This window comes from Sorex fumeus, unplaced genomic scaffold (assembly GCF_029834395.1).
Source record: "Sorex fumeus unplaced genomic scaffold, SorFum_2.1 ptg000054l, whole genome shotgun sequence".
Classification (NCBI taxonomy): domain Eukaryota; kingdom Metazoa; phylum Chordata; class Mammalia; order Eulipotyphla; family Soricidae; genus Sorex; species Sorex fumeus.
In genome coordinates, this window is record NW_026606111.1 from 1,610,202 (window position 1) to 1,629,265 (window position 19,064).

General features: G+C 43.6%; 1 protein-coding gene across 2 annotated transcripts in view; it reads right to left on the bottom strand.

Annotated features, from left to right (window-relative positions):
• The window catches only part of RERE (arginine-glutamic acid dipeptide repeats), a 246,800-nt gene that overhangs the window by 108,084 nt on the left and 119,652 nt on the right, over positions 1 to 19,064 (bottom strand). For both annotated transcript variants that reach the window (XM_056125470.1, XM_056125469.1), the window contains one exon: positions 2,232 to 2,280. In XM_056125470.1, coding sequence (XP_055981445.1) covers positions 2,232 to 2,280 — 49 coding nt within the window. The remainder of the gene's footprint in view (positions 1 to 2,231; positions 2,281 to 19,064) is intronic.

Below are 19,064 nucleotides of genomic sequence, written 5' to 3' on the forward strand. Positions count from 1 at the left end.
TCTGTTCTTCCCCTACTTTTCATGAGATGATATTCATGGAGTGAAAGTGTTCAGAAGGTTAAGAAACTGTTGCTCTGCAAGCCGTAGGACAGGGTTTGGTCAGCAGCATGGCACAGCCCTGAGAACCGCCAGGCCTCAAGCAGAGACGGGAGCAGTCCTGAGCACTACCATACGCATCTGCCTCTCAAATAAAATTAAATATTAAGAACGTAAAAATGTGACAAAATTTTTTTAAAAGTCTTGTCAAATTTGGTGCTATACAAAAATGGTGGGGGGGAGGAAATAAGATATATAGAATGCATTTTAAATCTGATATAATGAATTTGAAATAAAAGCATACAAAATCCAAGTAAATTTGCACCTAAGAATTATTATTTCTTACTTAAGAATCACCTTTTCTGTTATATTGTGAAAATATTAAAAATATTTTGTGTGTGGGGGGGAAAAAACCTCTAGTGGTTAAGCTGTCAAGATATGAGAAAACATGGGGCTGGAGCAATAGTACAGCGGATAGGGGCACCTTGCATGTGGCCAACCCGGGTTTGAGTCTCAGCATCCCCTATGGTCCCAAGAGCACTGCCAGGAGTAATCCCTGAGTGCAAAGCCAGGAGTAACTCCTGTGCATTGCCGGATGTGACCCAAAAAGCAAAAAAAAAAAAAAAAAAAGGGTATAAGAAAACAGGAAAACCTGGTTAAAAAACTTTAGTGTCAAGGGGCTGGAGCGATAGCACAGCAGGTAGGGTGTTTTCCTTGCATGTGGCCGACCCAGGTTCGATTCCTAGCATCTCATATGGTCCCCGAGCATGCATCACCAGGGATAATTCCTGAGTACAGAGCCAGGAGTAACTCTTGAGCATCACTGGGTGTGACTCAAAAAGAAAAAAAAAAAGAAACTTTTGTGTTGAGACAGTTGAGAGAAGAATATGTAATCAAGAGGTACTAAACAGGGGCTGGAGAGACAGTACCACGAGCAGTCCCTGAACCCAGGTTTAGTGCCTGGCACCTCATATGGTCTTCCCATCACCATCAGAAGTGATTCCTGAGTGTGTGCAGCAGCCTGAGAACTACTGGATATAGCCCCAAAACAAAGGAAGAGAGATTTTTAAAATGTTGAATGTCTTAGTTGAAATTTAACTACTGAATTGGGCTAGAGAGGCAGTATAGCAGGTAGGGTGCTGACTTTGCACATCCTACCTGCTATACTCCATCCGATCCCTGGCATCCATATGGTCTCCTAAGCACTGCCAGGAGAAATTCCTGAGTGGAGAGCCAGAAGTAACCCCTGAACATCACTGGGTGTACACAAAAAGCCAAAAAAAAAAAAAAAAAAAGGAAGAAGAAGAAGAAGAAGAAGAAGAGGTTTAAGAAAAAAAACGAGAGAGAGAGAGAGAGAGAGAGAGAGAGAGAGAGAGAGAGTGTGTGTGTGTGTGTGTGTGTGTGTGTGTGTGTGTCTTAGAGCAAAGGCTTAGGACTTACAAGTGTCTTAACCATCATGGCTCCTTTATAGGGAAGGTGCTTATTTTATTATTTCTGGTTTGGGGGTTATATCTGACAGTTCTCAGGGCTTACTCCTGGCTCTGTGCTCAGGGATCACTCCTTAGTGGACTCAGGGGACCAAATTGGGTGCTAGAGATCAAACCTGGGTTGGCTACATGCACGGCAAGTACTCTACCTACTGTGCTATCTATCTCTGGCCCTGTAAGGGAAGGGGTTTTGTTTTTTAACAGGGCCCTGGGGAAGGCCAGAGGGACTGGTGGGAATGCTTGGCATCAGGAGGCCTAATTCCCATCCCTGGCACCACATGGTTCTGTGAGTGCTAAGTTAAGAAGAGTCAAAGTATCACCACCCAAACGATAAAACAGAAAAACGGGGAAACTAAGTTAAATACAAAGTATGTAGGGCCCAGAGGACTGGAGCATGTGGTCTGCACGTATGAGTCCTGGATTAGGTCCCTGGTCTGGCATAGTTCCAGAAGCACTCTCAGATAGGCTCTATGCACAAAACAAAACTAATGAGAGTGAGAATGATAAATATTAATAAGCGATAAGGATTACATTCCATTTTACTACCAGAACAAAACTGAGGCAAAACTGCATTTACAGAATTCATGTGCTTATTAATTATCATAGGAAAAAAATTCCCTCTAGTGGTAGCAACAATTCTAAATTGCTAAAGGGATCACAGAAAAGTAAGAAATGAAATATCCAAGATGTGACTGAAAATGGCTTTACCTGATGGCTAGGACCAACACGAATCTCCCCCTGTGTACTGTTCAGCCTCCTGTGGTAAAAAGAACAGACAAAGTTAGATGCTGCAGTCTATGTACCAACATTCACATTCCCAAGGACGTGACTCGCCTCAAATAAAGGAGGCACAACCCTGAAGGACAGGATTTTCTCCATCTATCGAGAGAGGTGCTGACACTCTCCCACCTGCACAGGTGCACTCCACAGTATTTCCATGTGAACCAGCACTCCCGAGGAGAAGCACATGCTCAGCACCTACCCAGTGGTCCCCAGTTTGTTCCCTGTACTGTTTGGCTCAAGAGAGAACACACACCTATGGCGCATGCAGCCTGGAACCACCTGCTCTCCTGAGCACAGCTGGGCGCAGCCAAAAACACCGAAGTCAAAATAAAAATAAAATGCCCACTGCTGTCACCTGAGCATTTAGCTATCATCCTGACATGTCTCACTAGAGACATTCTTCCTATGTTTCCTCCTGCCCCCTTCTGTTACTGCTGTATGTATATACATACGTTGCATGTATGACTCCTCTTGTTCCCTGTTATGGTTGTATGTACATATGTTGTTTGTGTGTAGGTTTCCTCCTTTTCCCTTTGTTATTGCTGTGGATGTCTCCTTCTGTTATTGCTGTGAAGACCAGGGCTGACAAATATTTGACTGTGGTCCTCCCATGCTTTTTAGTTCTGCCACTGAGAATCTCAGACTTAGCCTTGTCACTAAGATCAAACCTTACAGGGGAAGAAGATACTGGGGTGATCGCACACAAGGCCCTAGGCCTACAAGGCAAGAGCTCTTAGACTGAGCCTCGAAGACAAACATTCTCAGAGTTCTGTATCCCTCTTTTTGAAACATTTTTAGTGAGATGCCCGACCACAATCTCTATTCGAATACAGAGATAACTTATATATTCACAGAGATAAGTTATGGTACCTAGCATAAATATGGGGAAATTCATCCACTCAACAGTTAAGTCAGTAATTATCCGAGGCATTACGTTCAGCCTTCTTTTTTGGTTTGGTGCTCATGACTTACTCCTTAGGCTGGAGCGATAGCACAGTGGGTAGGGCATTTGCCTTGCATACAGCCAACATGGTCGAGCCGGGTTCGATTTCCCTGCCCCTCTTGGAGAGCCCGGCAAAATACCGAGAGTATCTCGCCCACATGGCAAAGCCTGGCAAGCTACCCATGATGTAGTCAATATACCAAACACAGTAACAAGTCTCACAATGTTACTGGGCCTGCTCGAGCAAATCAATGAACAACAGAAGGACAGTGACAGTGACTTACTCCTTGCTCTATGTTCAGGAAATCACTCCTGGCAGTATTTGGGGCACTATTTGTGGTTCCAGTAACTGAATCTGGGTTAGCTACATGCAAGGAAAGCACCTTACCCACTGTGCTATCTGACTCAAAAGATGTAAGGAATGAGTCAGCTGGTCTAGGAGGGAAGAGGTGCTTGTCCTTTTGTCTATCCTCTTGCTTCTTTTTCATTTGTTTATAGATCACATGCAGTGGCTGTAAGCAGTAAGGTGCTGGCGGTGCACATGGAGTGGCCCACCCCGCTTCTAGCCCTGCACCGGGACCTGAATAAAACAATGCTAAGGGGAATGACCAAAGCAAGGCAGACTCAAGAGCAGACAGTTCCTGAAGAGACCTCTAACAACAATACAAAAGAATGAGGAAACAGAGAACTTTCAATACAAAAGAATGAGGAAACAGAGAACTTTCTAAATGGGAATAAAGCTGTGAGGATAGACTGAACGGAGGGAGCAAGATGAGGCAGTGCTTTTGTGTCCAGGGAAGCACAAGTCACATTCCTTTCTCTAGTAGGGGTTGAGCATATCGAAATAAGGAAGATGGAAGATATAGTGTTCTATAGTCATAATGAGGAGGGAAGAAGAGAAAACCAATAAGCCAGAAGGTGGCTACTTCATTTTAATTTTAGCTTTTGCTGTTTGGGCCACACTCAGCTGTGTTCAGGGATCACCCCTGATGGGGCTGGGGAACCACATGTGGCATAGGGGTGACAGATCGATCCAGGTTCAGCTGCGTGAAAGGCAAACACCTTCCGCAGTGTGTTCTCTCTCTCTGGCTGAGGAAGCTATTTCAATCAGGAGAGAAACAAATTGTCATTGTTACCATTTCCCTTTCAAGCTGTCCCTTGCCATGAGCAAGACCACTTGTCAGGCTGGGAACAATGGTGGTGGAAAATGTGCACTGGTGGATGGACGGGTGCTTGAGCATTGTATGACTGAAATGTAATCACGCAAGTTTGTAATGATGATCCAATAAAACTTTTTTTTTTTTAAAGACCACTTGTCAGAAGCTCTCTCAATTTTCTGAATATTTTCTCCAAGTCTAACTCTAAGTAGGTCTAGCCAAAATAGGTCACCTCAAACACAGTAACCTACGCCCATATTTCAGCTTTCAGGATTTTCCAGGAAAGCGGTGCACCTGCATGCCGTGTAAAGCTGCAAAATGCCTTGGTCTTACCCCAGCACAGGACAGTCAGGGAGGTAACTCACCAACTACCCTTGTATTTTAGGGCCCACAAGTGATGTTAGAAATATTTCAGCCACTGGCAGAAAAAGGGTTCCCAACCTCTGTTAAGACGGTACATATGAACCACAGAGGGCAAGCGGTTGGCTGTGAAAGTATTTCTTCTTCACTGCTAAGTTTTTGACAATTCTCGGATATACAGTTTAGGCTATTTTTCTTTCATTTTCCATTTTAAGGTGTATTTGGGTTTTCTTTTAATATTTTTTATTTTTCACCACCCAGTTGCCCCTTTTGATGCTGGTGTACTGACCAGCGGTCGAATACACATGTGCCTATGGTATGTGTCCCTGAGCCCACTGGGGTCTGTCTTCCCAGGGCGCTGGGACCTGTCAGAGATGATACAGACACACCTAAGTCGCGTGCCCTGGGAAATCACTTGTGGCGCTGGGGATTGAATTTGTGGTCTCATGTCTGCAAGGCAGGCACACTGGCCATGAAGCTATCTTCCAGTCTTTTCTAATGTTTTAACAAGTATTATATTTAGCTAAAATATTGCCTCTTGGTTTTTTGGATCAACTAAAAATGTACCATAATACTAAAACAAGAACCTAAATACCATAATGAATAAGATTGTTTAAATTTCATCTACTTCTATAAAATTTAGAGGTTAAATATTATTAGTATTAGTGGGAGTACCATAAGAGCCAAAACTGGAAATTGCTTCTCTCATGTCTATATTAATGAAGAGACCGGTAAGGGTACTAGGTTGAAAGGCACAAAATAAAACAAAGACTCTTGTACAAAGTTGATTTAAGGGACAGAAAGATAGTTCAAAGGGCTGGAGTTCAGTTTTATATGGAGTTCTGGGTTCAACCCCTATTTTGGAGTACTGAGCTGTTAATCCTTTCTAAGCATTACTAGGCATGATCCCAAACAAGTTTATTTAAAATTCAATGTTTATGGGGCAGGAAAAATAGTACAGTAGGTAGAACAGTTCCCTTGCATTATACACTGATGGGGGTTTAATCCCCAGTATCCCATATGGTCCCCAGAGCACTGTCAGGACTGATCCCTGAGCGCAGTGCCAGGAGTTAGCCCTGAGCACTGGCGAGTATGGTTCCAAAACAGAAACAAACAAGAAGAATGACAAGAAAGTAGACTTTGTGAAAACCAGCAGCTTCCACCATCTGGAATCCACAGCACACACTCTCTTCTCTTCAGGCACCACCAAATTCAACATTAGGTACTATTCCCTACTGCAATCCCAGGCCGGTACCCCCAGCTGCCTTTTTGCAGTCAATCAGCACAATACTGGGTGATATGCTAGGGCCCATTTGAGCATGTGATTTAATGCTGGGGATGGAGAGCGCATAGGGGGCAGGGCGCATGCCTTGCATACAACCTCCCCAGGCTGGATTCCCATAAGGTCAGCCCCTGAGGACCACCGGGAATGATCTGAGAGAAGAGAGCCTTGAGGAAGCCCTGAGAATTTCCAGGTGTGGTCACCGCTCCCCCAAAAAGAAAAACGTTCATGGTAGCATGAATATTTCCATACTACTAAAATGTAAAATTTGACAGAAATTAATTGTAAGTAGCTTTGAAAAATACTCCTAATACTCATATTAACTACTACACATTTCCTTTTACTCTACGTAGCAATTCTCAAACTCTTTAATTGAGAATCTCTTTACACCCTTTAAATTACTGAGCACTGGGCTGGAGAGAGAGCACAGCGGGTACGGAGCTTTGCCCTGCATGAAACTAACCCTGATTCTACGTGGGGTATTGGATAAGGTCCCCCCAGAATCACTAGGAGTGATCCCTGAGCATGAGCTAGGAATAAGCCCTAAGAACAGCATATTTTGTCTATCCCCATCAATAAATTAAGTTACTATTCCAAGAAAGTGTTGTCTTTAAAAAATTTCTAAATACTTATATATATAAATAAGCGTACCCGTATTAATACATGTAAGACAAATCTTAGGTTGTATATGTGTATGTGTGCATCAAGGATCAAACCCAGAGTATCACATTTGCAAAGACATAACTGAATTTTGTGGTTCAAGGGCAGAAGGTCCTTCCTGGGAAGCCATGTGATACCAAGTGAAAGCTGGACCTCTACATGCACATAATAGGCCCCTGCCCTTTGAACCTTCTCTCTCCGGACCAAAGACAAAAAGTCAATGGATTCAGAAAAAATTAATAGTGCAGTCGATAAGCCATACTTTGAGAAGTACTGATAAGAACACATTCTGAACTTCAGGAAATACTGGAGAATAAAATGCAAAAAGCTCCTAAACTCTAAGTTTTGTCATTTAGTAACAAGAGCTACATCTTACTCTCATTCCTACATATTAACTCACCTAATGCTTTGCTATAAATGAAAGCACTATTCATGATACCCACGGAAACTCAAACCTCACTCTATTTGTTGTTTTGTTTGTTTGTTTGTTTGTTTGGGGGCCTCACCCAGCTATGTTCAGGGCTTACTCCTGACTCTGCACTCAGGAATTACTCCTGATGATACTTAGGAGACCATATGTGATGCCGTGGATCGAACCCTGGTCTGCAGCCTGCAAAACAAACACCCTCCCCTCTGTACTATGGCTCTGGTCCATTCTCTTTTGTTTAAAAGAACAGAACTATATGAGAGATTTCTGCATGAAGTACAGTGATGCTTGTTTCATGACACAAAAGGTCCAAGCAAAGCCGGGGAAGGCATCATTTGAGAAAAGAAAATTCAGAACAAACTGTTCAAGTCCCAGCAAGGTGAGGTCAAGAATACTATGTGTGAAGTAAGAAACCACAAATGGAAATCCAGTATAATGCACCCCTCTGTCCCTGCCTAAGGTTTGGAGCTATACTATTTTAGATTCTTCTTGTATGACAGGCATATGACAAATACAAGAAAATTAAATACTACTTATTGCTCACTGAGTGCCTTGTATGCAGATATAAATTTTTTCACTATTCCTGTGAAATCCTGAATAGGCAGTATTTCCACTTTATAGATAGTAACAACTCCCATTTGTAGTAACAATAAAGCAACTAGAATATACACTGATCGTATGTATATGACGTATTGAGATATTCCAAGTTAAGCAAATTCCACATATTTGGGGGGTGGGGGCCACACCCAGCAACGCTTGTTACTCCTGGCTCTGTGTTCAGGAATAACTCCTGGTGGTGCTTGGAGGACCGTATGGGATGGTGGGGATCAAACCTGGGTGAGCCACATGCAAGGCAAGCACCCTATCTGCTGTGCTATCATTCTGAATAATTATTTTCTATTCTTCTAAATAATTATTTTCTCTTCTTATTCTTCTTCTTTTATTTATTTATTTTTTTGGTGGGAGGGAGGCAGGGGACTGTGCATACCCGGGGCTCAGGGATCACTCCTCTGGGTTCAGGGGACCATATAGGATACTGGGAACTGAACCAGTGTCAGCTGTGTACAAGGCAAGCACCATCTCCATGGTACTATCTCTCTGGCACCTCCGGGGTTATTCCTGGCTCATGCACTCATTACTCCTGGCAGTGCTCAGGGGAACACATGGAATGCTGGGAATCGAACCCGGTGGGCCACATGCAAGGCAAATGCCCTGTCCGCTGCTACTGCTCCAGACCCTACACATATTATCTTATCTAATATTTAAAGACGACCAGGTAAATGAAGTATGAGTCATCAAAAACACTGTCAAAACAAACATTGTCCTCCCTTTGTTCATCGATTTTTTGCTTGAGCGGGCCCAGTAACGTCTCCATTTTGAGACTTCTTGTTACTGTGTTTGGCATATTGAATACGTCACGGGGAGCTTGCCAGGCTTTGTCGTGCGGGTGAGAATCTCTGGGTAGCTTGCTGGGCTCTCCGAGAGGGGCAGAGGAATCGAACCTGGCTTGGCCGGGCTGGATGCGTGCAAGGCAAACATCCTACCACTGTGCTATCGCTCCAGCCTGCAGGAGTCATCAATACTGTCCAAACAAGGAAACTGAAGTCAACACACGGTTAACAAGGAGGAAAAACCAGAATTCAACACCAAGTTTAGTTCACCCCAAAGTGAGAGCTTCCAACCAACTCTCAAATGGAAGAGCAATTAAAGAACCAAAATTATACAATTCATTACAAACAAATGTATGAGAAAATCTCTGCTTCAGTTCTATGTTCATTTTAGGCACCAAAGCAAGACAAAATAATGCCGTGGAAGATCTAGGGCACAGAGAGCTGGTGGGAGAGCACTGGGCCTTCAGGCATGAAGCTGAAAGTGCGACCCCCAGTGCTGTCTGTGTACCTGGTCCCTGGCACTGTGACTGTGAGTGCGTGCTCACCAGTGGGCTACAAACCAAAGCGCAACACCATGTGATAACGACGACCTGGAGAAGGCAAGAAGAGCCGAATATCCAAATAAAAAAGAAGGGTCAAAAATAAAATCTGAAAATCACATTACTTATGGGGAGGAGGTGGCATATTAAGATGAAGTAAAATAGAAGTAATAGATCAGGACAGTGGCTAAGTGTCGTGGGAGTGGTGAAGGTAGAGGGACTTTGTACATCAATACAGTAAGAGTTAAGCACTACTGGGGCCAGATCAATAGGATGGCAGGTAAAGAACTTGCCTTGAGCATGCCAACACAGGTTTGATCCCCAAGCACAGAGCCAGGAGTCAGCCCTGACCACCACCAGTGTGGCCCAATTTAAAAAAAAAAAAAAAAAAGAACGTGGCGGGTCAGAGTGATAGTACAGCAAGTAGGGCAATTGCCTTGCACACAGTCAACCCAGGTTCAATCCCTGGCACCACATATGGATCCTGGGTGTGATCTCTGAGCACAGAACCCTGAGGACCACCAGGTGTGGGCCCCCAAACCCAAAATAAGAAAGTAAATTATGTTAGAAGAAAAAAAAAATCAGAAGCCTAATATTATCAAAATGACAAAATGACATGAATGAAATGGAGAACAGAGGGCTAGAGCAATAGCATAGTGGGTAGGGGATTTGCCCTGCATGTGGCCAACCCAGGTTCGATTCCCAGCATTCCATATGGTCCCTTGAGCACCGCCAGGAGTAATTCCTGGGTGCAGAGCCAGGATTAACCCCTGTGCATTGCCAATATCCACCAAAGGGGAAAAAAAAAGGAAAGAAATGAAGAACAGATTGGCATATCAGAAGGAAGGAATGGCTGGGAAAAAGAGAAACTATGCCGGGAGGGAATTCTAAGATAATGGATAGATTTTGATTATGGTGGAAATTACACAAAGATGCCTTTATGATAAAATGGCACGCACAACGTACTAGTGCTGATCAGATTTTGTTATGTTGTACTAGAAATAAATACAACATACTTGATGGATGAAACAGGGAAAGTGAAGGGGTGTTTTAGAATATTGTGCAATTTCCTGCAAAAGCAAAAATAAAAGTTTTCAGAAAGTCAAGAGGTTAGCTGAGTCCTTCATTAAAAACTGTAGGTTTAAGAAAGAGATGAGAGAGGATGCACAAACATACCACTCCTAGCATAAACTGGAGTCAGCCTTAACAAATGACAGAATATCACAGTAAGTCAGAAGATTCCAGGAATTACTTCAAATAACTGATTTCTTTTCCCCAACCCCCACTGTGATTACTAAGTAAGTGCTGTGGGGTCATCACCTTAGAGACATACCTAACAGAAGTGAATCATTCTATATTAAACAAAACAAAAAAACCCTTCTTGTCATGATTTGAAGGAAGACTTTCTTTGTGCTGCTAACGTAAATAATGTTTTCCAAAACAGCTGAGGCCCAATCCTCATTATTCTACCAATCTTTCCTTTGGAATATGAAATAATAGTCCTCCAAACCAAATTAAAATAATAATGGTGCCATTGTGTTTATTCATTGAATATTAAAAAAACAGAAGAAAATTCATTGTACATTAAATGATACAAAAGAAACTGATGTAACAAAGCAGTATCCATGGAAACTACAACTTAATATTTCAGTCCTCTACAGCTCCAGTGGATTAAATAAAATGACAAGATGTTCCCTTTGAAAAGTAACCTGTTACCATGGAAACGTTTTTAGTCTAAGAAGTAAACAGGGAATGGACAGAAAGGAGCAGGAAGTCTGCAACTGAATATCAAAAAGGGAGAGGCTTCTGCAGAGGCTGGCAGCCAGACAGGAGGCTCCAAGAGAAGAAGGCCAGCTGGGGAAACCAAGTTCAAGATGTCCCGGGAAGTCTCTTAAGATCCTGGGGAGCACTAAGTCAGGGATCTGAGTCTACAGAGAAGAGGGAGAAGGACAGCAGGCCCAAGGCATGGGCTGGAAGTACAGAGGTCTTTCCTGGAGAGTTAGTCCAGACCAGCCGGCCCCCAACCTTCAGAGTCCTGCTACCTGGGGCCTATTCCAAGAGGGCTGAGACAGTAGCTCCGGAGTCCATGCCATATGAACACTGCAACCTTTCTTTTCCTGCCCTCCAGATCACAAAGCTCAAAGGAGTTCATTCTTCCTTTGGGGTGGTGAGTTGGAAGACTTTCTGAAAAAATGAGTCTAAAAAGTAAAAAACTTTTTACAGTTTGGGCCACACCCGGTGGTGCTCAGAGTTTTACTCCTTGGTTCTGTGCTCAGGGATCACTCCTGACGGTGCTCAGGGTACCATATGGGATGCCAGGGATTGAATCTGGGGCAACCACATGCAAAGTAAGGACCCACTATACTATCTCTCTGGCCCCTAAAAATTACTAATTAGTTTGCTTCAAAAGAACCCAGAGAGGGGCTGGAGTGATAGCACAGAGGGTAGGGCATTTGCCTTGCACACGACCGACCCAGGTTCGATTCCCAGCATCCCATATGGTCCCCTGAGCACTGCCAGGAGTAATTCCTGAGTGCAGAGCTAGGAGTAACCCCTAAGCATTGCCAGGTGCGACCCCCCAAAAAAATAACCCAAAGAAAACAAAAAAATTTTTATGAAAATAAAGAGTAATTTAAGATTACCCTGGGATTAAGAGCAGAGGGGTTAAGGTGCTGCCTTGCGGGGAATGAACCCTCCCTGGTTTATTCCCTGCAGCGACTGCATACTGTTCCCTGTGCATCAATGTGTATAGCTCCAAATTCATCCTTAGCCCCCCCTCAAAGCAATGGATCAGAATTAATACGTTCTAGAAGGGTGATGGGTAAGAGCAATGATGAAATTGACAGGATGGAAAAGTAGAACACCTACCGTTTCTCTGATTTCTCCTGCAAGAACATGTTTTCTTGGGGGCCACAACTGGCAGTGCTGAGGATCAAATCTGGGTTGGCTGCACTCAAGGCAAGTTGCCCCACCCAGTGTACTATCTCTCTAGCCCCAAGAACAAATTCTCTTTGCTTTTGTTTCAGGGTCACAGATAGCTTTACTCAGGGCTTATTCTTGTTCTGTGCTCAGGGTTCACACATGGCAGGCTCGGGGGATGGAACCTGGGTTGGCCACATGCAAGGCAAGTGCACTACATGCTGTGCCATCACTCCATCCCAACAGGTCTGTAAAGTCACTACTATGTCCCACAGTCTACTGGCACTCACTAAATATATTGTAAATAAATAAAGATCAATTATCTTAGCCATATATAGCATCTGAGAAGTTTGCTGTAAAACTAAGGTTAATTACCTGCTCTAGAGGCTAGTCCTACAAGTGAAATTCACTCTGAAACAGGTCAGCATTAACTACTCAATACAAACAAAATTCTGCATTCATTCAAAACAGAAAATCAGCCAACAATGAAATAGTTAATGTTCTAAATTCATATGAATGCAAAGGTTACTCATCCCAAACGTACAATTAGATTATTCCTAAATGTTCCCTAATGGAAGGCTCCTTATGAACAATCTTCTAGTTTGAAAGAAGAAATCCAGGCCCAAGGAGATAAAGCAGCTCTTTCAAGGGATCACAGTGAGTTAATTACAGAGAATTTCACACCACAGATCTCCCTAAATATAATTAGGAATCCAAACCTAAAATTTAGGTTTTTGGCTAAGGAACAAGAAGCATTTCTGACTGACAATAAGATGCAGCAAACAAGGCCTTGATACAATAATATGGAACATAAGCAGGGTTATATGGTACTAAACATTGGTAATAAAAAATGGTACCAAAATTAAACATCAATTCACACGGATGCTGTTTGAAAGCATGACAGTGCCTTCTCCACTGCTTAAATCTTATCTGGCCTCTCCCCACTACTTCCCTTATTCTGTGTGCGCGATCTGCCCGGGGCAGAGATTAGCAAAGAAGGAAAGAGAACTGCACACACGCAAAAAGGGACCCCAGAGTGGGCAATACCTCCATCTGATGTGGGGGGGGGGGCACACATTAGCTGCCTCAGATGCAACTGATTGTGCTTTTTGTTTGTTCCCTTAAAGAAGATAAATTTCCAGCAGGGTGTCCAGTGGTTCCTTCTTACTGAAAGGGGATACTAGGTATTTAAGTTTGGGGACCTCTCCCCTGCTTTACCAACACCAATCCACAGTGCTGACAGTCAGAAAGCACCACTTTAAAAAAACAAACTTGGGCTGGAGTGGGGAGGGCGTTTGATTCCTGGCATCCCATATGGTCCCTGAGCAACTCAGGAGTAATTTCTGAGTGCTGAGCCAGGAGTAAGACCCGAGCATCACTGGGCAAAAATTAAAACAAAACAAACAAAAAATTAAACAAAACAAAACAAAAAAAGAAACAAAACAAAAAACACACAAATTTGGGGGGCTGGAGCCATAGTACAGCAAGAAGGGAAGGGCACTTGCCTTGTACATGGCCAACATCGGTTTGATTTCTGGCACCCTGTATTGTCCCCCCCCCCCCCCCCCGGCACCAATAGGAGGTTCTTGAGCACTGAACCAGGAGTCACAAAGCATTGCTGGGTGTGGTCCCCAAATTAAAAACAAAACTAATCACAAACCTTAATTTCAAAGTCCCTCCATGTTAAAATAACTTATAAAGTCACAGTTTTTGAAGAGCAAGTCAATATCTGGATCAAAATGTTGCTAGCTTTCTGCAGAATGAAACAAGACTACAAGGGTAGGTAGAAAAGGAGCAGGCCCTGGAAAAGAGGGTTTCTGGGCCATGTACGCATGTCCATGAGGTACATCTAACTCAAAAATCTCTGTTCCCACTGGTGAAGCTGGGAAATGCTATAAAAATAGCATTGCTGGCCAGGATGTGATACCTTCTCCCTCTCCATAGTATAGATATGGGGGAGGGGACAAGTGGTGGCAAAGTGAAGATTAAACTCCCCCCATACATTATATTAGAAAAAGTGTCCAAAGGGGGAAAAATAAGAGCCGAAGTGATGGTATAGCGAGTATGGAGCTTACTTTGCACACAGCCAATCTGGGTTCAACTCCAGCATTTTGTATGGTTCCCCAAGCTCTGCCAGGAATGATCCATGAGCACAAAGCCAGGAGTCAGCCCTAAGCACCAGCAAGTGTCGGCCCCCCCACCCCAAAAAGGGGGAAAACTGAATGCTGAATATACTAAGATTTTGTGATATGAAAATAAATCTTCAAAAAATTAATTCAGAGATCAGGGAGATTGCCCAAAGGTAACTTTGCATGTGGGAGACCCAAGTTCAATCCCTGGAGCTGAATGGTCCACTAAGCATGTGTGACCCCTTAGCACTGAGCCAGAAGTAGCTGCTAGGTACAACTGAATGAGGCTCAGTGGTAAAGCCTTGCATATATGAGGTCCTGGGTTTAATACCTGGCCCCACCATCACCACTCCAACAAACAAAATTCAAGGAGTGTAGAAAAGAAAACACCAAAAGAGCAGAAGAAAGGTATTTAGCAAATGGCAGTAAAGTGATAGGCAATTAATTTAATTACCATAATTCCTAACACTGTCTTAGTTGCAGCGCTTGTCCAGATGCTGAGACAACCATAGCTGGAGGAGACTGGAGACCTGGCCTTTGAATTCATGGCAATAACACTGAGCAACTCTGTGTGGCAAGAACTTTCATACTGTTTTCATTCAATATGTATAACAAGTGTGAGAAATACTATTTCATCTCCCTGCGACCTAAAGAAAAGTGAGGTTCAGAGGAGGAGGGAACTTCTGCAGTGCCATAAGTTTGTGCCACGTCACCTACAGAATTTGAATCATACCATCTGGCTCTAAATTTCAATTACCATAAATGCCATTCATTACTCAACATATTTATGGGAATACTACTTGCAAGGCATATTAACTGGCACTTAATACTTTAAGAACACACATGAGGGCCAGAGAGAGAAAGTTGGCTCAACAGGCTAGAGCTCATGCTTTGCATGCAGGTGGCCTATGTTCAATCCTAGGTATCATCAAAAATGATCCCCCACCCTGCACTGAGCTACAAACAGTCCCTGAGTCACCCCCACCACCCCCAAATAAAACCAAACACAATTTCTGTCCCAAAGGTTTTTCCCCCTGCTTTTGGGATACACCCAGCAGAGGTCGGGGCTTACTCCTAGCAGTGCCCAGGTCCATTTGAAGTGCTATGCGGATAGAATCCATTTGGGGTGCTGGGGTTGGTCACATACAAGGAAAACAACCTACCCACTGTAGTATCCCTCCAGTCTGTCTCAAAATCTTAAAGCCCAATAAAGAGGACAATAAACCAACAATCACAAGTAAATGTTTAGTTCAGAGACACTTGATAAGACAGTGAGACAATATAGCAGTAGGCAACTGCTTTGCATGCAACTGACCCAGGTTACATCCTTGGCACCGCATACGGTACTCCAGGAACTTCCAGGAATGATCTCTGACATCACTGATGTAGCCCAAACCTCCCACTCCCCAAAAATCGTGTCTGATGATTCCAAGTGAATTCATCTGGTTTCATTTACTTTTTGTTTTGAGGCCACACCTCGCTGTGTGGATAATGTTTTGGGTAGCTTTGCTTTCTGTTTCTGTGGGATGCCAAGGATCAAACCTATGCTGGCCGTGGACAAGGCAAACATGTTGCCTGCTGTACTATGGTTCCGGCTCCCAGCTTTACTTTGTAAAGAAACGTACACTGGGCCCAGGGAGCTGGCTCAAAGGGCTGGAGCACGCTTGTCTATGCGAGAGCTCCAGGCTCAATCCCAATACTTGATGATCCCTTGAGCACTGAGCTAGACTAGCCCTTCCTCTCGGCCCCATGCACCAGAGTATGGTGCCAAAACAAAAACAAGAGAAGCCCAGCTATCTATACGCGTCAACATCTCCCGACTCCATGAACATATGAGCCAAATGAAACTGCAGAAAAAACGCAGGTCACACTCACAGATGGCACCAATAACTTTACAAGGTCTGATTCAGAATCTTATTCTTTATCAGATATTCCCAAAGATCAAAACATCAACTTTGAGTCATCGCTATCTAAATAGGTTAATGCACAACTCCACAAAAACATATTTTAAAGGTCAGCCCATCCAGACACATGGGGGAGCCTTACTAGAGTTGGTCCTGATACGTAATTTAGCTTCCTGTTCATCTTAATTTGCTAAGTGTAAAAATGTGAAGAATTAAAGCTCTTAGGACAGAAAAGCAGTTCCATAACCGCTTATCTGTCCAGAATTCTCCAGTGATGGGTTTTCTGTTTTGTTCTGGGCCACACCTGATGGTGCTCAGGGCTGACTCCGGGCTCTGCACTCAGGATCACTCCTGGCACGGCTCAGAGGACCATACGGAATGCCGGGAAGCAAAGCCAGGTGGCCGCATGCAAGGCCAGGCAACCTATACTCTCCCTGCAGCTCCAGTGGTTGGGTTTCCCTCAAAGGAAAACCACAGAGTACTACCTTGTCTGACTGTTCTAGAAGAGGAAGACTTATAAGAGAAAGCAGAAAAAAAGAAATGACTTATGAAAGAAAAATAAGAAAAATTCCAGAAACAGTACTACATGGTACAGAGGGAAAATTACTATCTGCCCCAAACTCCCAAATGCGATGTTCAAATATGATGAGAGAATAAGAATGCAAACCAACACTCAAAGTGGGACTGAATTTGCTACCCCTTAAATACAGTCCCGGAATGGAAATGTCAGAAACCAGATTATACTTCAGCAAATATCTCAGTGGCTAGAGTTCTCCATCAGTCTGAAACGGCTCACCCAAACCAGGGTGTCTTCTGATAGGAGACCCACATAGCTCACATTTAGACTGCACAACAAAGAATTTACCCGAAGAGCTGCTGTCTGCATGGGAAGCTCCAGAGAACTTCCCTATCCCAGGAGCCCCTCGGATATACTTTTATAGCTTCTGTTCTTCTTCATGAAAGCAAAACTTGTGTTATTTCAAAAATTTTTTTCCCAGGCTTTATCAGGAAAAAAGGAAACAAAGCACAATTCATATAAATGAAAACCATCACTTAATATCAACTTGGGTAAGAATTTGCTTGCCCCAAGTCTATTTATTATGACTGGCTTCCTAAGTCATCTATGGAGAGGGTCGTGTATCTGAGCCCCCAAACTACCAACAGGACAAGCTCAGCAGAGCTTCACCTCAGCAAAAAAGATGGTTGTTTGCCCCCCAGAAACAGTGAGCACAAAATCCGGCCCAGTCCTGACTTTATTCTTCAGTTTCAATCGTCATCCTCCTTTCCCACAGAACTCATGGCACACAATACATGTGATCTTCTGATAAAAAAATGTGTTAACTAACAAAAGGCCTAAAATCTGACTTTCTAATAATACAAAATGTTAGTGTCACAGTAAACATTTTTAATTACCAAGAAAGTTTATATAATCTTCAAAAGAAAGGACTGTTTCCTTTTAAAGTCAAAGACACAACAAACAATGTGACACAACCTTTCATTTTCTTTCTTTCTTTCTTTTTTTTTTTAAAAAAAGGCATTTTAAGGTGCTATTGCTGTAACCATGAACTGCAAGTGCTTCTCTGCTATGTCAAAACATATGTACTACTTCATTCTCAGACTACAGGAAAAGATCACAAGAATTATAATTTGCACTGGCAAACAGGCTCTCAATCAAAACAAGTTCCACCCACCTTCAGAGCAACCAATAGCTGCCCACCTACCACCCTTCTAACACACCCAAACAGAGCTGTTCCGGGCCCAGGCGTTCCCTCCGACCACAAGGCAGCTGAGCAGCTGCACATTTGCGCCGCAGCTCCTGAAGGCGAGTGAGTTCGGCATCTGGCATCGGCGAGACTCAGGTTAAAATTATACCCAGAAGAGGAAGAGATGAGGGAAATGGGGAGAGGTCAGGGACAGAGGGACCCACCACATCCTCCACCTGCTGAAGGCATCTCGGGGCCAATCCCATTCGTAGCTCTGACTGCACACTTTTCAATCCCACCTACGTGGCTGAATTCAAGGCTCTCGGGAACATGCACTATGAATGATGAAATGATTCATAAACATGTTCAGAAGTGAGAAAGAGCAGCAGAAATGATCACTGATCTGGTGCCAGAGGCAGATAGCCTACCTGCAGGGGCTGAATGGATCATCCATGACTAAGAGGCTCTGCTGAGGGTAGCTGTAGCCCTGCACCTCTACTTACTGCTCAAACTCTGCCCTTTTCCACTCTCACAACTCAAAATGGAGGCACATGCAGGCTGAGAGACCTCATAGAGCTTTCACTGAGCTTGTGCTATGACCTCAGCCTTCACGCAGAACGCAGAAACTTCCCCTCACACTGGCGGGACTGAGCATGTGCTGTGACCCTCCCTCATCCATACACTGTCTCTCAACGCAATCAATCTCAACCCTGCTGTTTCCGTAAATAAAGCCCAGCCAACAGACTCCGCAGCTTCTCCCTGCATACCAAGCTAGTGTGCAGGGAAGTGGGGCCTTCAAAAGGGGATCCCAGACAGCCAACACCAGGGAACGCCAGCGCCAAGCCACCAAGAGGCTTCCGACAAATGCCCTGCGCTACCGAGGCAACAGCAAGTTTTGTCTTTTTTAAAAAAGCGGGTTTAAAATAGCAGGATCTTCAAGAAGGAACAGACTCAAAAGATACAGCTAGAAATGCTTACATATAAGATTAATGCTTACTAAAAGAAATACAGCGACACATTTAAAACATACAGCAGAAGCACTAAAGGGAAGTAACCTCTTCTATTTTATTTTTGAAAATTTTATCTGAAAAGGGCCACAGGACCGATCTTAAAAACGAAGGGAAGCTGGTGCTGCCACTGCCACCAAGGCACTGGGAATGCAGAGTACCAAGGCAGATTCAGAACACTGAATTAAATTGATTTTCATGCAAAAACCTTACTCTCCACCAGATATAAAATTCTCAAATCTAAAAAAAAACTCACATTATCTCCTTATGCAGCAACCCAAGTGATTGGGCCATCTGGAAGGCTGTACTTCTAACGTGCAACAGGAGCAACAAGTGC